Source organism: Oryza sativa, chromosome 2 (genome assembly GCF_034140825.1).
Source record: "Oryza sativa Japonica Group chromosome 2, ASM3414082v1".
Taxonomy (NCBI): Eukaryota; Viridiplantae; Streptophyta; class Magnoliopsida; order Poales; family Poaceae; genus Oryza; species Oryza sativa.
In genome coordinates this window covers 9,866,668-9,885,394 of record NC_089036.1, presented here as the reverse complement: position 1 = coordinate 9,885,394, position 18,727 = coordinate 9,866,668, and the positions used below count along the sequence as shown (strand labels likewise).

The 18,727-nt window shown below is 40.6% G+C and overlaps 2 protein-coding genes across 2 annotated transcripts; both read right to left on the bottom strand.

The window, feature by feature from the left end:
• Nucleotides 1-4,314: 4,314 nt before the first annotated feature.
• Nucleotides 4,315-8,496, bottom strand: LOC4328985 (uncharacterized). Its single transcript, XM_066307974.1, has 6 exons — nt 8,337-8,496; nt 7,847-7,898; nt 6,996-7,085; nt 6,781-6,886; nt 5,924-6,052; nt 4,315-5,770 (listed from the first exon to the last, which is right to left on the bottom strand). The coding sequence occupies exons 1-6, from the start codon at nt 8,400-8,402 to the stop codon at nt 4,570-4,572; spliced, it is 1,644 nt and encodes a 547-aa protein (XP_066164071.1). The 5' UTR covers nt 8,403-8,496; the 3' UTR covers nt 4,315-4,569.
• Nucleotides 8,497-17,222: 8,726 nt separating this feature from the next.
• LOC107279973 (F-box protein At3g56470) lies at nt 17,223-18,365 on the bottom strand. The gene has a single exon (XM_015768892.1). The coding sequence runs from the start codon at nt 18,363-18,365 to the stop codon at nt 17,223-17,225; it is 1,143 nt and encodes a 380-aa protein (XP_015624378.1).
• Nucleotides 18,366-18,727: the final 362 nt, after the last annotated feature.

Genomic DNA, 18,727 nt, shown 5'->3' with positions numbered 1-18,727 from the left:
GTCCGAACCTGTATAAAATTCTTGTCTCTATCTCTTTTACCTCAATCTCGCATATACTCTGTTACCGATGATTCCCATATCATATAAATACCGTAGTTGAGATCTCAAATGTCGACAGTCTGTTTCTCGCCTTCCAACATGAGTAAACGATGCATTGATGTCGAGTTCTCGACGAAGCGGCATAGCAACTGATATCATTTTCAGACAGTAGCTAGCTAGAGACAACCTGTACTTAATTTATACACCGAGGAGGAAATGTATAAGCAATGCAGCAGACATTACCACCAAAACTGCATGCCAGTGTCTGTGCCTTACAAGAAGTGATGTACATATATTTAGACAAGATGAATACAGAATGCTACCACATAGTACATAGATACACTCACTTTGTTCCAATAATATTTATATTTATATGTCCATGCAAAGGATATTGTCGTATTAATATCTAGGTACTCTCTCCGTCCCATATTATAAAAGATTTTTGGTGGATGCGTACGGAGGAAGTACTACTCCCTCCGTCCCAAAATATAAGAAACTAGTACTGGATAGGACATTTTCTAGTACTACGAATCTGGACAAACTATTTGTCTAGATTCGTAGTAATATAAAATATCCCATTCAGTTTTAGATTCTCATATTGTAGGACAGAGGGAGTAGTTAAAAAGAAAAATGCTATACACACAACTGTGATATGACTTTTCTACTACCACAGTGACGGCGTATACGCGAGATGATTTTTTTAGCTTGTGATGCATCACGAGTCGTACGGTTGGACGCCTGCGTCGGAAGTATAGCAGCATTCAGTTAAAAAAAATAGTTATATTTTAAAACGTGGGGAGTATATAACAGTATGGCACGGTCTGGCGGATGTCAAAAATTAAATTGGCTGGTGACATAAATATTTTAGGCATTCTTTGGAAAGTAGTATATTTCAATTAATGCAGAGATTGAATCATTTCGCATTTTCTGAAACCAAACCAATTCACATGAAAAACGCTGTAAAATTTTGATGATTTACACCTCTCATCTGGCTGTTATATTAGAGTGGAAACGAGCTAAGCCAAGCCAGCTCACAATAAGCTAGGCTTGGCTTGATTAAGAAAACGAGCTAAAACCTGAGCTCCGCTTGGCTCGTTTCCTGACTCAAGCCCCTGGCAGAGCCAGGGCCCAACTAGCCTTGTCAGGTGCCCGGGCTCCACTGGATGCAGCCGCAGTGTATTTTACTTATTAGTTACTGATAATTACCATGCTTAGGAATAAATTCAGGTGTTTAGTCGCGTAGTGTTGAGTAAAATACTACTAGTAGCTAATTATGTGCTTAATCAACTAGTTCTAATGGATATCAGATCAGTGGATCATCATATAAACTAGCAAAGTGACTAGCTATATTTATAAATGTATAGTATTCAACATTAACAATTAGCTAGTTTCATTTCATCAAATATAATTTTGCACATTGGTTCTCTTCATCATAAATTAGAACTCGATCTATGCTAAATCGTGTACGTGGTTGTATAGATTTAATTGTACTACTCCTCTATCGTTAGGCTTGCCTAGGCTCAGAAAAAATTCTAAATCCGCCACTAGCTTGAGCCAGATCGAGCTGGCTTGCGAGCCTTCCCGTTGAAACACCTCTTCATATATAAATTATAATCATTAATAAAAGCAAGAACAAATCATCGACATGTAAAATTAAAATAATTTTATATATTCAATTCATCATAATCTATATGATAAAGTGTATATTGACAAATAATAACTTCATTAGAAAATAAAATCATCCATATAAGTACACGATAGACTAGACTCACGAGCCAAACAAGCGGCTCGCGAGCCAGCTCGAGCTCTATTCATATTAGGAACGAGCTGAAAATGAGGCTTGAGCTTGGCGTTTGGCATTCGAGCCGAGCCGAGCTAAGCGAGCTCAAGCCAAGCCCAAGCTTTTTTTCCACCCTAGTTATATATAAGTGTGAACCGGCCACATCAGTGTTATATATAGTAGAACCATATGCATAAATGATTTATATACTAGTAAAGAGGTTGAGCTGGTCGCGTTATTACCGTGTCCATATCGTGGGTATACGTTGCACGCTCCTCCGCCCCCACGTGTCAGTTTCCTATTTGGTATAGGAGTAGGATCTCATGCCCACTCGATAGTCGATATAAACGGAAAGAAAAGAAAACCCTACTCCTAAGCGCACGCCCCCCTCTCTCTTTCAGCTCTCTTTGCTCCGATGACCTAAGCGCACGCCGCCGCCGCCGCCGCCGCCGACGAGAGAGATGCCGACGCGCCGCCGCTCGCGCAGCAGGAGCGGGACGAGGCGGCACCAGCGCGACGACGACGAAGAAATGCGAGGGGGCCAGCGGCGCCACGGCGAGACGGGGGGAGGAGGAGGAGAAGGTCATCCGCGGCGTCTCCGGTCGGAGATCGGCGAGGTGAGTGGCTCCCTGTGGAGGATCACCCGCGGCGAGCTCTTGGTCGCCGAGGTCTTTGCGAGGTCGCCGCCGCCGTCGCCGCTGCCGCCGACGCCGTTCTCATCTCAGGTGACGAAGATTATTCCCGGAACTGATGGGGTTTTGTTCGGTGGTGGTGGTGGTCAGGGAGGAGAAGCTTCCTCGTCGTCGTTATTCAAGCCGGCGCCGGCGGCTCCCCTTCCAACGGTGAGGACGTCCTCCTCGTCGGCCGTCGCCGCCGACGGCTTGAAGTTGAAGCCTCCACCGGAAGCAGCCGCGACGGCGACCTCCTCCAAGAAGAGGAATTCGGGCCCTGAATCCTCATCGACGGCGAGCTCGAAGAGGCCGAAGACGGTTCATCGTCAACAAAACAAATCGCCATTGCCGCCGCCGCCGCCGAAGCGCGCCGCCCGAGCCCGATTCGCTGCCATACCATTGCCGCCGCCGCCCAGCAACGAGGAGGTGCTCGCCACGCAAAAGCGGGTGGACGAGATGCGCAAGAAGTACGCCGGCCTGATCGCCAAGTCCCAGGACGTGATCGGCGTCGCCCACCGCGAGGCCGCCGTCCCGGAGAAGGCGAAGGGGCGCCGAGCCAACCTCGCCGCCGTCGCGGCCGCCGCGGAGGACGAGCTCCTCCTCCTGCGGCAGCGGTGCCGGGGGCGAGACGCCGAGAGGGCGAAGGCTCGGGAGGCGCTGCGGGAGATGGAGAGGGAGGCGCGGCGCGCCGGGCTGTTCGCCATGGAGGCGATACGCCGCGAGCACCTGCGGGCGCTCGACATCACCCGCGACATCGAGTACGCGGTGAGCCCGGAGTGCCACCGCGGCGAGGACGGCGTGCTCCGCGTCATCGCGCCGTCGCGCCACAGCCCGGTGTCGAGCATGCTCGGGCTCCTACTGCGACCACAAGACGGCGGCGAGCTGGAGCTAGACGAAGAGTAGATCAAGGGCAGGAGGAAGAGAGCCTAAGTGTATTGTTCATCATTCATTTGAAGAAGTACTAGATGCATGCCATTATTATATGATTATTATATTGCCTTGAGATGTAATTTGCATTGTATCAGCTGAAAGCTCTTTGTATAGTGTTTGATTGTCTCAAGGAGACTGTTCTAAATATATGTATCGATTTCCAGTTTGCATTTGAGATCATCTGTGTGTGGATGGACAAGTGTAAACTGTGAACTCATTGGAGAGATTTGACTGAAGAATATTAAATATATACTATGTTGTTTACCTTCCTTTGGTGAGTGATATATCTGATCTCTGTTTTAACTTTGTGAATTTAATTTCTACACAACATGGGGAATTTGGCTTCAAAGAAATGATCGAGTTTTCGATGGTGCATATGGATCGATGCAACAAATATTCCATCATCACCATGCGCAATGCCTACGATGAAACAAAGTTTGATTACATATCTTTACAACGCCTGATGATATTAGTTGCTTTGCATTCTCTCAAATTACCTGTGCCCCTCTCCTCTCTTTTAGTGGCATTACTTAGTGTCACCCTTGGTTTTTTGGAACAATGTATGCTAAAACCTTGTTTTCTCTTCTCCTATAATTGAAATGGCAGAGCTCCTGCCCGTTCCCTCGAAAAGAAAAGTTAATTTCTACAAGTATGCCTCTGTTGGAGTAGGATATATATCCTGATAGCAAATGTAGCCATGTTGGGTATTATGTATTCTAATTAATAACCAGGTTCTTACAAAAATGAAATGCATCGATAGTTATATATGCCAGATTAAAACATAAAACCAGACCGAGTAAATCAAAATTTAAGTTCTGCTCTCTTGGTCGTTTGGTAAATCCCTCGAAGCTTAAAAAGTGGTATGAGGCAATAATATGGCTAGTAGACAATATGTTGTCGCAATACCACATGCTCATATATTGTACCTATGGAGGGTCAAAAGATGCAGCACAGGACAACATTGCTAACAGAACAACATTGCTAGCTCTTTTCGAGATAGGTTCTTGATCTAATGCAAAGATAATTAGACAGGAACTATGTAAGTTCATCAAAAGATGCACAGCAGCATAGCGGTTTTCTTGTTTTTTTTTACAATGGATTGCTAGTGCAATACCAGCGCGGTCTACTTGTCTGTGCCCCTTTCATGTCTCATATGAAATCACCATCGTATGGGCAACCTGAAGGAGGAATGATCATCAAGCCATCGATGTATGACATGTCTAGAAGATCTGAGACATTCGCCAGATGTTGCTCCAGTGTGCATGGGTCTGAGGAGGTCTCCAAAGAACAAACATTCTTAGCTTGGTTGAAATCAGCCAGTGGTGGTTCGACAATCTTTTCACATACTGATGGAACTTCTGGTGAAAAACCTTGGAGTACAGCTGGTGGAGAAACGATGTTAACTTCTGGACTCATTTCTTTACTTTCCTGTAAGTGCCTTTCAGATTCTGCCACAGCAGACACCTTGAGCTCCACCGGGCTTGACAGGAAAACCAGCTTCTTCCTTGCTCTTTTACGCCAATTCAATCTATCCCTTATCCTCTGAGAAGCTTCACCTGAATCAGGATCTGGTCTTTCTGTACATATCAACTCAGAACTTTCTCCTTCTGATGTATCAGTATTTTCACATAGGTCTATGAACCCTTGTTTAGACTTTGAGCTTGTCCCTTGTTTAGATTTGGAGCTTGCCCCTTGTTTATATTTGGAGCTTGCCCCTTGTTTATATTTTGAGCTTGTTCTTTGTTTAGACATTAAACTTGCTTGTAAATCTGATAACAACTGATTCTCACCAGATGAACCATCACATTTTGAGCTTGCCCCTTGTTTAGATTTTAAGCATGCTCGTAAATCTGATAATAGTTTATTCTCATCAGATGAACCATCACATTTTGAGCTTGCCCCTTTAGATTTTAAGCTTGCTCGTAAATCTGATAACAGTTGATTATCACCAGATGAACCATCACACTTTGAGCTTGCCCCTTTAGATTTTAGGCTTGCTCGTAAATCTGATAACAGTTGATTATCACCAGATGAACCATCACACTTTGAGCTTGCCCCTTTAGATTTTAGGCTTGCTCGTAAATCTGATAACAGTTGATTATCAGAAGATGAACCATCACATTTTGAGCTCACCCCTTCTTTAGATTTTAGGCTTGGTCGTAAATCTGATAACAGTTTATTCTCATCAGATGAAACATCACACTGCTGAAGAATATTTGAGTCACTACTCTGCGAAACTGATAGATTTTCAGGCAGACCAGGAGATTTTTTGAGCAATCCTGAAGCTAAATACGAATTTAATTTTCTTTTCATAGGACCTCTCCAGTGTTCTTTGATTGCAGCACTTGTCCTGCTTGTACGCGACTTTAACAATTTTAGTTCAGAAAGCCTTTTGAAGTGGTTAGATGCATGCTGAATAAAGTAAACAAAGGTAAAGTGCAGGGAAAATTAGAGGACAGGGGAGATCCTGATTTTTCATCTGTTTAAATATTTGAGATCTTACCTCCCTGTGAAATGTTCAGCCATTCTACACCACTTATTTCCAAAAATTTGTTGGACATGAATCAATCTTAGCTCCTCCTCTCGTGACCACGCCTGTTTGCTGATTGCAGGGTCTAGATTGAATTTCCACCTGATTTCCATTACGTCCATCCATACTTAGTTAATAAACAGATATTATTCACGAAATCTGAATGCATATTGACCATGTACTATAGGAATTCTCATTAGTCACTACTCAAAGCCATAAAGGCTTTTAGTCGATATATGATAACAGAGAGCAAAGAAATGTACAGTAAGAAAGTTTCAGGACATGCTTTTAGTAGCAACAAATATTTCTATTCTTGTTCACAAAAGATCAGCTGTAACATGGGTGTTGGAAATAACACAGAAGGCATCAAAAAACCTATTCCATTTATTGCCACAACTAGGGAATCAATTTTTTTTAGCTTAAAGGATATCGACACAAGATGCATGTCCATTTTGTTGTTTCTAATTATCTATCACAAAATTTGCACCATAAAGAGATTTGATGTCAAGCATATTTTCTAACACAAGTATGCAGTTTCATTTGTTGAAATGGATTTTATGTTTCTAAGACAAATTAGAAGTAGACAAGCATGCTTATGAATCAAGACATGTAGGCTACGAGATATTTATGAGCAGAACAGACTAGGTTGACAATGAAATGGGTGAGAATAAGAAAATGCCATTGTGGATGGTGGCAATGAAAGCTTAAGCATAAATAACCAAGACAGTATTTAATGTGGAGATTATTCCAAGCTGTTAACTCAAGTATAAAAGGTCATGGCTAGAAAATATAAAAGGTCTCAATCAAACAATTTAGTTTCACTTAATTACCTTACTCTGCATTGTTGTGCATTTCGACCAGGTATAGCGCGTGCAACAGTTTCCCAGTTGTTATGCCCATATATGTTAATCATTTGAATAAGTGACTCATCCTCCTGGATTCAGAGTTGATTTCATGTTGTTAGTGGACATAACGATGAACAAATAAATAAACCCAACAATTACATGAAGCAAAATAATAAAGTAGAAATCTAAACAACTTTCCTTTGTTGACCATCGCCGCCTTCTTTTTTCAGATATTTCAATACCGCACTTGTCCATGATGTCTTGATAATTTATCTTGCAAGACTGGCCAGCTGCTTGACAAATTCATAATAAGCATCATGGACTAAAATGAACAGATAGGATCATAGGAATACTAATGGTAGTAAATAGGGTTCATAAATATGATGAGACAATGAAACAAGTAATGGAAAACTTGAGTAATGTCTGTGGCAATTTTTATTGACCTTTATGAAGAGAGGTTAAAACTCGGTATGCAATCCATGGATGCAAGGTTAATCAACAATTGACTATCATGTACTAAACATTTAATTCAACTAGCTACTTGTACATAGATGAGAAAGCACTCCTGATTGAATTAGAGATATAACTAATGTCCTACTCCCATTAACTTTCAATTGGCGGGAACAAAAAAAGATCAGGGCAAATCAATGAATGGTAATCAGTTTCATACTATCAAACAGAAAATGTACTACCCAAAGTCCCAAACTTCCATTTACTTTTGAAGGATAATAGTAGGAAAGGGTCCTTCTGTATACATGTAATAACATCTACAAAGCTGCAGAGTGTTTACACATCAGTTGTTAATCAAGCTGCTGTGACCAAAGCGATATCAGGAAGTTGTTTTTTTTCTCTTTGCTGTATGGGATAACGAAGGAAAATGCTTTCTGAAGTTTAAACTTGTATTGTCCAAAAAGAAGGCTATCTGCTGAAAAAACTTGCCACTTCTTACAATCCAGACGCCAAGAAACATGAATGAAAATCTCCATGGGAAAATGCAGGTCCGAACTTCCCATATTCTTAAATGAACATGCAATTAGCAAAGAGTAAATACCTTCTAATTCTTCTCCTTGGCAATGCTTGTGACTGTCTTCCGGTGCATTAGCCTGAACACATAGTTAACTAGTCAAATACTCTGTGATAACAACTCGAGGTAGCACACCCATTTTACTAGTTGCTTGTTTTATCACAAACATGGATGCTTTTTAGGTTTCGCTAATTTGCTTCATATATGAAACTCAAATTCTTAAAGAGTAATCTGTGTGGTAGCATCAGAGGCACATCATTACCACATCCTCCGCAACCCAATCAACCTCGCTCGAGTCAGGGGGGGTCAGTTAAACCCCCAAATTATTGGGGGAACAAACAAACTGTTACTACTTGTACTAAGAGAGGTTAATGCTCTGAAATTAAGGAGGAGAAGAGCTTCTTCCAGATCTAGAAGGGAAGCTAGGGTTAACGCAAGCAAATTCAAGAATCCAGATATAAGTACTCCCGGTGGGAGAGTGAGAGAGATGAGTAAGAAAGAGGATGTGGATGCTCACCAGGTTACCCTTCCCCTCCCCCTCCTCCTCCCCCTCCCCTTCCCCCTCCACTGCTCTGCTCGCCATCGGCTGCCGCGACTCGTCTTGGCGCAAGCGCAAGGAGCGGAGGAGACGAGACGGGAGATTTTCGTTTACGCCAGGGGAAGGAGAAGATACTCTCGTCTCGAGTACTCCATTTTTATCTTTTTATTTGTACTATGCACTCGCAAAGTTTGAGATGGACACCCCTATGTCAACACGAGATATTGCACTATATACCACACTTTTAAATATGGCAATTAACTATTTGTCACTGGACCCACATGTCATAGACACATGTGGACCCACATATCATTGAGATAGGTGTGGCAAATAGTTAATTGTCAAATCTAAAAGTGGCAAATAGTTAAAAGTCCCTGTCAACATACATCAACTTAGGAGGGGTCTGGAATGGAGGGAGTATGCTAGTATTTTGAAATTTTTGGCTAAATTTTGGAAATTTTCATCTCAGAGATATTTTAGTTATCTCTACTATTATAAAAATTAAAGATGTTATTGCCAGTATTTGGTACGTCATTCATATTTGAGTCAGTTTTTTAAATTCGTTCACTTTTGAAAATACATATTCTTGTTTAAGTCGGATTTTTAGTTCATTTGCTTTTGGAAATACAAAAGAAGTCATTAAGAAATTTCTTTAAAAAAAAACTTGCATGCTAACCTGATATGAAAGTCGGTCTCCTAATTGTAGCTCATGATTTTTTTAAAAAAAATCTAAGCAAATTTCTACAGTGAATTTCATTCTAGCTAAATCGTATAACAATAATAAGATTAAAAAAGCATTCACCGTTGCAATGCACTGGCATTTTTTCTAGTTAGAACAAAATTATATAGTACCCAACCGAGTCTAACTGGATGGCGATGGTATATTATAAATGTTAAGCAAAATACAATGACATGTGTATAACTTAACAAACTCAATGGCATATTATAGAACGGGAATAAAATCAGTGACACACGATAGATTCTCTCTAAAAATAATCTAGTTAAAGCGCTTCTTTATTTCACTCAAAACAAAACATTTCTTACCTAAACATGCTAGGAGAACTTCGAGAGAAGGTAAGAAAAAGGAGGTTGGTCAGTAGCCCAACCACACGAGGAGAAAAGTAGCTCTCATCCATAGTATACTCCGTTATAAAGTTAATGATCATAGTGCATTATATATATTGTTAAAGTGTGTTATGACTTGTGTTATGACTTTCACTATTTACTAATTACATGCATATGCATTATATGCATTATAATGGGATCTAGAGATAAAACCCATGTTCCCCGAAACCGAGCCCAATGCAGAAACATGCGGAATGAGGTGGTTTCCAGCATACTCGGTAAGATTACTCACCACTTCCACACGTCCTCATCCCCGCTCCCCAAATCCGCTAGGGGCATCAGCCCCCAAATTTGAAAAGAACAAGGCAAGAACTCATGTTAACCAATCCATAAAACCGACAGGAGTTAATGGCGCAAGCAAAGAGGAGGAATCGGCCGCTCTTCGCGTGGGATCGGGGCCTCACCTCACCTGCGGGGCGCAGGGGAGGAGGAGGAGGAGGGGGAAGCGAGCAGCGGGTGCAAGCTCCCTGCGGAGAGGAGGGTTTGTGTGACATCCTGACCAAGGGCTTAACAGGATTAATAGAATACTCATACCAACAAGTTACAACTTCTTTTTCCGGAAGCTGATCTCCAAAGAACTCTGAGGTTAAGCGTGCTTGGCCTAGAGCAATTTGAAAAGCTGCCAGATGCAAGTGGACCCGGCCTGGGGCGCGTGTGTCACAGTTGCGCATGGCTGGTGTGGACCCAGAGTGGTCAAAGTGTGCAGAAAAGACTTGTGTTGGTCTGATGGCAGTCTATATCCAAGAAAAACTGCCAGATGTAACTAGGCCCGCCCTGGGAGAGGTGGGACGTTACAGTTTGGGTTTTGGGCGGTGGTGTGGAAAGCTTGAAAGGGGGGATGGAACCCAAGTAGTAGCAAGCGCCATTGTTTAGCTTTTGCTTTGGAGCCTGACAACAAGCTCGAGGAAAGTAGCGGAGGCAGGGGCAGTACGTGCGGGCGACTAATCAGACGGGAGGCAGCGAGTGGGTTGGTTCGAGATCTGGGCCGTCTGCTCCTCCCGTGTAACTGTGTGAGCCTGTGAGGCAATCAATATAGGCTACTGCTACCTACCAACGTCCTGGAAGGGCGCTGAAAGAACCTCGATGTCGCCTATAGTAGGGTGAATAGGCGTTTAAAACTTTTAAATAAATGTAGAAGCACCTTTTGGATATTTCTAAATATTTTCGGAATTTTCCAAAAATCTCAGATTTACAAGCAAACTAGCAAGACAAGCAAAAGGGAAGAGCAACACAATTAGGGAAGGGATTGCACATACAATAACTAAACTACAAGCCGCACCAAATATCAAAGCTAAATGAGTGGCCGAGATATCACCGGGATTCTTGTAAGATGATGTGCTCGAAGTTCAAATCTTTGAGGGGATTCTACACTCCGTTGAGGATATCACAATGAGTCGGGTCTTTTGAAACCCTATCCACTTTCCATTAAGGGTATATCTTTCCTTTCCATTAAGAGTAACAAATGCAACAAAGATTTCCTGGGGATGAATCGAGTGCTCAATAAATCTTCACGAAGTCAACACCATGTATTCAAACAAACTCAAATCAACCACTCACACGTACACACGAAAACCAAGCTTGTAGATCAGTGCAGAGGAAGAAGTGAGAAGGCAAGGCTCAAAGTGAATCTCAAATCAACCCAAGCCAATGGCATAAGAAAAACAATAGAGCCAGCAACCCTAGCTTGTGGGTGGAGGGGGTTACTTATAGTAACACCCTTAGATCACCCGTTACGGGGAAAGATTCCATATTTTAGAAATTTCTAAAGTGATTACCAGAGAGCAAAAACAACTTTCGAAAATTTCTTCGGAATTTGCTACAGTAACTTCAGGCTTTTCTTTCGAAGTTTGCTAAAGTAACTTCGGAATTTTCCGAGCAGTGCAAAATTCCAGCACAAACACAATAACTGGGCAAAAAAAAGCATTTCGAAAAATTTCAAAATATTTTGAAAAATCCGAAAAACACCGGTACCTGTTTTTCGCCAATACAACATTTCGGAAATTTCTGAAGCAGTTTCGGGAAATTCCGAAAAACACCAGTACCATTTTTGCAAACTCAAATCAGTTCGGAAATTTCCGAAAATGACTTTCAGAAACTTCCGAAAAAATACCTGTACCGGTTTTCAAAGGTAAAACCAATTCGAAAACTTCCGAAACCAATTTCAAAAAACTCCGAAAAACTCCAACACACAAATCCAAGAGTGAGAACCACTTCAACAAAGATTTTGAGCACCAAACTCATCCCTAGACATCAAGGCAACATTTCCCTTAATGGTACGGCTTTCCTACCAACTCAAGAGCAAATAGAAAAGCTATACTAATGCGAGTACCTTTATGCCATCGTCTTTCTTTGCCTTGAATAATGATAATATGGAATTTGGCTTGATGTTCATCAACAAATCATATCCTCTTGATCTTTTGACATTTCATCTTGCACTTCTTCTTTACCAAGGGTTGATTCTCGGCAACTTCTGACATCCTATGGCCTCGATCGATTCATCGGCATTCGGTCAAGCACTTGCTCCTTCATCCTTCGTCGCCAAGCCTCTGCTTGCCCTTCTCCCTTGCATGGTCCATTGTGTAGCCAAGTCTTGCCAACCTTCACTGCATCTTGCCATCTTCCGTCACTTGTAGCCTTGGATCGCAATGAAACCTTGTTGTATTGCATATTCTTCTTCATCATCTTTGTCGATTCTTCATCGAACTAATCCCTTGATTATTGTTAACGCCAAAATTTGGTAAGCCTCGAGGTCATCATCAATTTTACCAATAGTCGGATTCTTGGTAGATTCGATTAAGGAAATCAATCAATTAAAGGAAGTTTATCTAGAAGAAACCGAGTTCAAGAAGGATGCGATATGATAGTTTATCTATTAATTAGAAAGAGTCATTTAGGTTCCTTTTATCTTTAGAAAAGTATGTTTAGTGTCTGATAAGGACTTTATGTTTTCCTATTATATTTAGGAATGTTTCTTTCTTGTCCAATAAGGAATAGTATCTACCCATGTGTACAAATATGTACTCCCCGAGTCATTGTAAATTACCTCTCGATCAATAAAACTACTCTAGACGCATCACCACCCACTTTTCCGAGGTTTTCACTTATCACCGGTGGAACTTGGCACCTCACGTGAGGCTGCATCGACTTCGATCTCCGGTGAAGGGGTAAGTCCTACGTTCCGCCAGCTCAGGCAATTGTATTGGCTATGTTGGTGTGCTTCAAAGCTGCATCACTTCGATCTCTTGGATCGCTCTGGTTCGGTTGATATAGTTGCCTGCTTACCTATCATATATCTTGGCTAATCTAGTTTGGTAGCTCGATTTACTCGTATTGGTTGGGATCTGCTTTAGGGTTTTCGCCGGTATCAACTAAATTGCTTTTCCAGATTAGATTAGCTAAGTTATCCGCCACTCTTAAAATCAGTCAAAGGCTTGATTGTTTAGACTTTATATTTCTTTGCATACTTTGAGTTGCATCGACCATAGTCGTGGTTAGAAACATAGAAATTAACATGCCTTTGATCGCCAATAAGGGTTTCATCGGGGTTTCAGCCGATGAGTTATTTGGACGCTGCATTGGCTTATTAGAATTTCATACAAGTTGGATTTAGCCGATTGCAACAAAAGGTTTCATTGTTTATCTAATCGTTCAGATTTAATGACATCGGACCTTCAGCCGATGTATGCTTTAACCTTCAGATCAGTGTTTATTCTGATATATCATTATTACCCAATTGGTTTCAATTAGATTATATTGTTGTTTTATTATATTATCATCAGCTGATTGTCTATATATCATTATTTACTCAAGTATCAGAATATAAATTAGACATATAGCCAATTGCTCGAAACCCCATCGGCATTAGCTAATATCGACATCGGCTAGGACCAGCCTCGGCTGGAATAACTCCATCGGCTTGTCAGTTGATTGGCTCTTCGGTGATTAACATACTTATCTATCTTGTCAGTTGCAGGATCAAACTGACTGGCACGCCCACATCTCATCAATTTCTGGACCTGCACAGGAGCTAAGCAGATCTCTCAAGCTGTTGTGTTTGTCGACTTAGTTCGCACCAACACAGTTCCGGCAACATTGGCTGAGCACGAATTTTTCATCAACAATTATACACTCAATAAACACATTAGTCCCTTAATCTTTTGTCATCAATTAACTAAAACCCACTAGGGGCATAGATATCTTTTAGGCGCCACCTGTCATTTTGGGTAACTTTTTTTTTACTATTAAGAATAAAGGCAGTCAACATAGTCAATAGAAGGAAGCATCGGTTAGTTGTGGTGAGACCATAAAAAACTCAAGTTTAATAAAAAAAATCTGCTAAGTAGTACTCCCTCCATTCCAAATTGATCTATATATTTCATAGGTACACTAAGACCAAGAAAAGCTAATAACTCTCTCATACTATATTTACTCTAGCAACAAACTCGATGCATGCACCATCCCCACTATTTCCTAGCCAATAGCAAATCAAGATATTGCATGTGGGTTATAAATACTTGTGTGCATGGATGCTTGCATCAATGTCTATTTACTTCAATGCACGAATAACAAATAGACTTAATACATGAACACAAATATGTAGATCATTTGGGAATAACCTAAAAAAACTATATGTAGATCAATTTGGAATGGAGGGAGTATTACTTTTGAATAAAAATTAATAGCGTTAAGAGCGAGTATAATAATATAATGTAAACGGGTTGTATAAGTTATCATATCATATTTGTGCTTACGCGTGGAGAATAGAAGAGAAGAGAGAAAAAAATAAGTTACAAATTTATACCCAGCTGCAGCACAAGCTCCGATAAATTATGTTAGAGATATGGGTGGATTAGGTATTAATTATGCAATATATATGTGTAACTAACTATTATACAAGTGAGCTATTAGAGCTATTAGATTTGTTGTAGATGATGTTTTAGTTTTTGGAGGTAGTAGTTGGATATATTATTGAACTTACTCTAAGGATTTCAATTTGTCTCTCTCTTTAAAAAAAAATCAAACTTCAATAGCCTAGTTCAAAATAAAAAAGAATGTATTTCTGGTAATGCACCTAGACAAGTTATATTTATAAGAAATACACTTTTTTTAAGACAAAGTTGGTAATTCATATCCAAATTCAAGTTTTCGTAAATTCAAAATTCATTCAGTTCAGTGTCGAAATCGGGATTCAAACCTTCTTCATTGATCGAATTCCTCAATATCTAAGGAACTGTGACCCTCAAAATCTTTCTTCCTTCGCATGTTACACTGTTGCAATTGGTGTGGCATGGTATTGTCAACTGGTAGAGTACTGCATGTGAATTTACAAAATTAACAACACCTGAATTTTATTTCAGTTCTGCCATCAATAATGTTGCCATCAACTAGTACTTGAGTTGGTTCGCGTAGATATACTTTGTGTGATTTTTTTAGTATCAATAATCTTGATGAGAGATGTATTATATAGTCATAGAACATCTATCTATCTATTATATACTAAAAGTCCATTAATCTTCCTATAAACGCTTTTAAGCCGTCATGTGGCGCTCCTACCAGCACTGCTAGATTGCCACGTGGCATGCTATAATTTCACCGTCGATTTTTATTTAAGTTGGTGGACCCGTTATTTAAAACCGTGATATTAGATCTATTAAAAAAAGGTTAATACTTTATGTGTATACATAATCCGTTTACACTTACCTAAAAAAAGTCAGCATACCAGGAAAACGTACTATGGGCCGAAATACATAGTACGAAAAAAATATACCTTTACGTACTATATTCATTTGAAAAACAAAACAAAGGACGTACGTACCGTTTAGCGATGGAAAAAATACCTTTACCTACTGTTCATTTGAAAAAAAAAGGATGTACGTTAAAAAAGCTATAAAACCCTAAAGAAAAATATATGTAAATATCAGAACCATCATCGAAAAATAGACTATCTTTTTAAAAAGGATTTTTTATATAAAAAATAAAATTTATTACTTCACAAATATGGTTACGTGATGCTTCTACAAGCACTCTTGAACCGTCATGTGACACTGTGTAATCTCGCCATCGATTTTCATTTAAATTGATGAACCTGTTATGAAAAATAGGTGACGAAAATAAACTAGACGCTAAAATATATATATCTGAGACATGAACACTTAGCTAAGTAGTGTATTAATGATATATTAGACTTATTTTATCCGCATTTATGCAATTTCATCTATTAATAGGTAGTCAGCTTTTAAAATAGTGATAATGAGTTGTTACGTTAATAGGAGAATTTATATATAATCGGGACAAAGTGTTTTTTTTAATCTGAGAGAAATTATTATTATTGAAGCATACTAAAGTCTATGATCTATCTCACGACATAGAAATGTGAGATATGACTTCTTTTAGCACTATTTCATAGAACAATAAATAAGATACCCGCGCAACCACACGAGCTTCCTTAAAAGATTGTCATGGTCATATGTATGTTTAGCGATACATTTCTTAATAATCAACCTCACTTATTTCAAAAGAGAATAAGCAGTACTGATTAACACTACAAACAAATAGTCTCTACTCAAAACGTTAAAAAAAATATTTTTATGGAAAGAATTATTTTCTTCACATCTATCTTCTCTTTCTTTCCTGAAGGGCATCGAGCAGTTAGCCAGTTAACACAACTATAGGAGGGACATACATATAATTGAGTTGAGACAGACCCAATGGAGGCCACCACTGACAATAGTACTCAACTTCCTACGTACTAATGCAATAAGCTTTGATGGTGCCGATAGTGAAATAGGACTTAAGAATTATGCTCCACACTGGCTTTGATTGGCATAAGTACGTCGCTATGAGGGCATCATCAATGTATATGGTAAAAGTGATCCATATAGATGGGACCCATATAAAGAGACTTTAACTGTAGTAATCTCCACAATGTATATAGATACAAGGTAGTATTAGGAGATGAGAGAGAGATAGAGATAGATAGTATTATTTCTTCCATATGGGTAGTCCATATGCTTATGGATACCTTTTGTTATTTTCTCCACATGGACTAGTTGCACAATGGTAATAGGTAGTTGAATGTAATATAATATTGCTTATGGACTACTTTTGCTTCACATTGTGGATGCCCTGAAACCTATGTTTGAAGGCAATAGAGATAAATTCTTGGTAGCTCTACCCATTAGAGGGTAATTCATGTCTAATTTTTAACAGTGTTATCCCTTTAACTAATAGAAGCAGTATTTTTAGAATATTTATTTATAGATTTAGAAATAAGAGTTAACATAAACATTTAGGTATGTAGTGGAGATTGATGTTTTATGTATTAATGATGTAATACGCTTACTTTGGTGATACAAATGTAGTTCCGTTTATTAAAAAGGTATCAAGCAACAATGATAATTAGTAATAGTGACAATAGGCGAGTTTACGTGTCATATGGACAAAAGTGATTTTTGTTTGAATATAAGAAACATTCTTATCATTTATTAAAGTCTACGGTCAATTTTACGACAAAGATTTTTTTAATTATAAGGTGAAATCTACAATATATTATATGCATATAGTGAGATATGACTTAATTCTATTTAACATTATTTCTATAAATAATAAATAAGATGACCGCGCATCTGCGCGGGCTTCCTTTCTAGTTCTTAAGAAACTTCATAAATAAGTATAATTTTGACCCCCTCTATTCATATAAAGCATCCTACAATAAACTTCATTACCGAAGATTAATCAATACTAAGTGCTAAAATTAACCCAAATGCCATAATCCACACTTTTGGTACCCCAAAACTTCTTTGCCTGTCTTTGTCCTGGTTCATAACACCACATTTTCTCCATATAGTCCTCACCATCTTTCAAAATAGTATTTTCACCACCCGACTTTGGTACAAATGCTAATTCACCATCACGAAGAACAAGATTAACTTGGATAGTCTCAGGCCAGTCATAAAGCTTTGGAAGAAAAACCTTGTTTTGCATCCACTTGATCTTGACACTTCTCATCATCGTCGTGAGCGTGCCGGTAAACAACGTTCTCCCCTGTAAACTCTCCACTTCCTCCCACTTCATCGCCTCCTCGTTAAGTTTCACAATATGCACCGGCGTCCCTCGTCGGCCAACGAGGATTGCCATCAACTCGCCTTGTTCAGACTCGACGAGGTAGCTATCATCGGTTTCGAACCCAAAGCTCTCGGGTTTGTCATGAATTTCAAACCCTCTTTCGTGATTGCACGGGTCATACAATGCCAGCCTCCCATCTTTCCCAAGGAGGTAGAGCATGCCGCCATGGAAGACCGGGTTGGAGATCGGCAATGTCGGAACCATTTGTTCATCGGGGCTATCCACCAAATCCCAGTCATCCCACTCGCTGTCATCATTTAGTCCGGTTCTACATATACGCAGCGACCCAACCGTGTCGATGGCGTACATCGTCGTCCGCAACGCACCGTCGTCATAGACGATGAAGTTGAACTTGCTATCCGGCAGACGCGGGAGCTCGCGGATGCTGCCGGAGACCATGTCGGCGTCGAGGACCACGTCGTCCGGCGTGCATAGAGTCGTTAGGTGTTCTGCGGCGGAGCAGCAGATCTTGGCACCGGGATCGGTCAGCGTACGGTCGATTTCGAAGTTCTTGTGGAAATAGGGGCTGTAGTACCGGATGTTGGTGGTGCCGACGTCGGCGGCGTTGAGCAGCAGCGGGGTGATCCACGCCGGGTAGGACGGCGGCACGGCGGAGCACCATGGCGAGCACACCGCGGCGACGCTTGGGTGGCTTGACCACCGGAGCCGCTCGAGGATAAGGAGGAGTAGGTCCTCCGGTAGAGAGGACCAGTCCCGCCACTCCGACGACGACGAAGACGACATCGACCGTGCGTCCATCGTGGCGAGATCGCGCGCTCCGTCGATCGATCAGGCCGTCAGGGACGCGGAGTCCAGACATTTCAACGACAGATTGTATCCGAGTATATGTTGGAATGTGCTATTAGTACAAGCCGTAACACTGGCAAGTTCTTGGGCAACTCGTCGTGTGTCAATCGTGTCGTGTCCTGCTTTGCAAACTTGCAAAGTTGCAATCGTGTTGGTCCAAAAATCCCAATCAGATTCAGAATCAGAAGCAGCTTCACCACAGGTGGATCGGAAGCAGGAACCAAAATTAAGTTTGAAACATTTCAGTGAATCCGCACCGAATTCAACTGACAGGCATCAAAAGTATAGGCTCCATGGAATCAGGAATGTCCTCT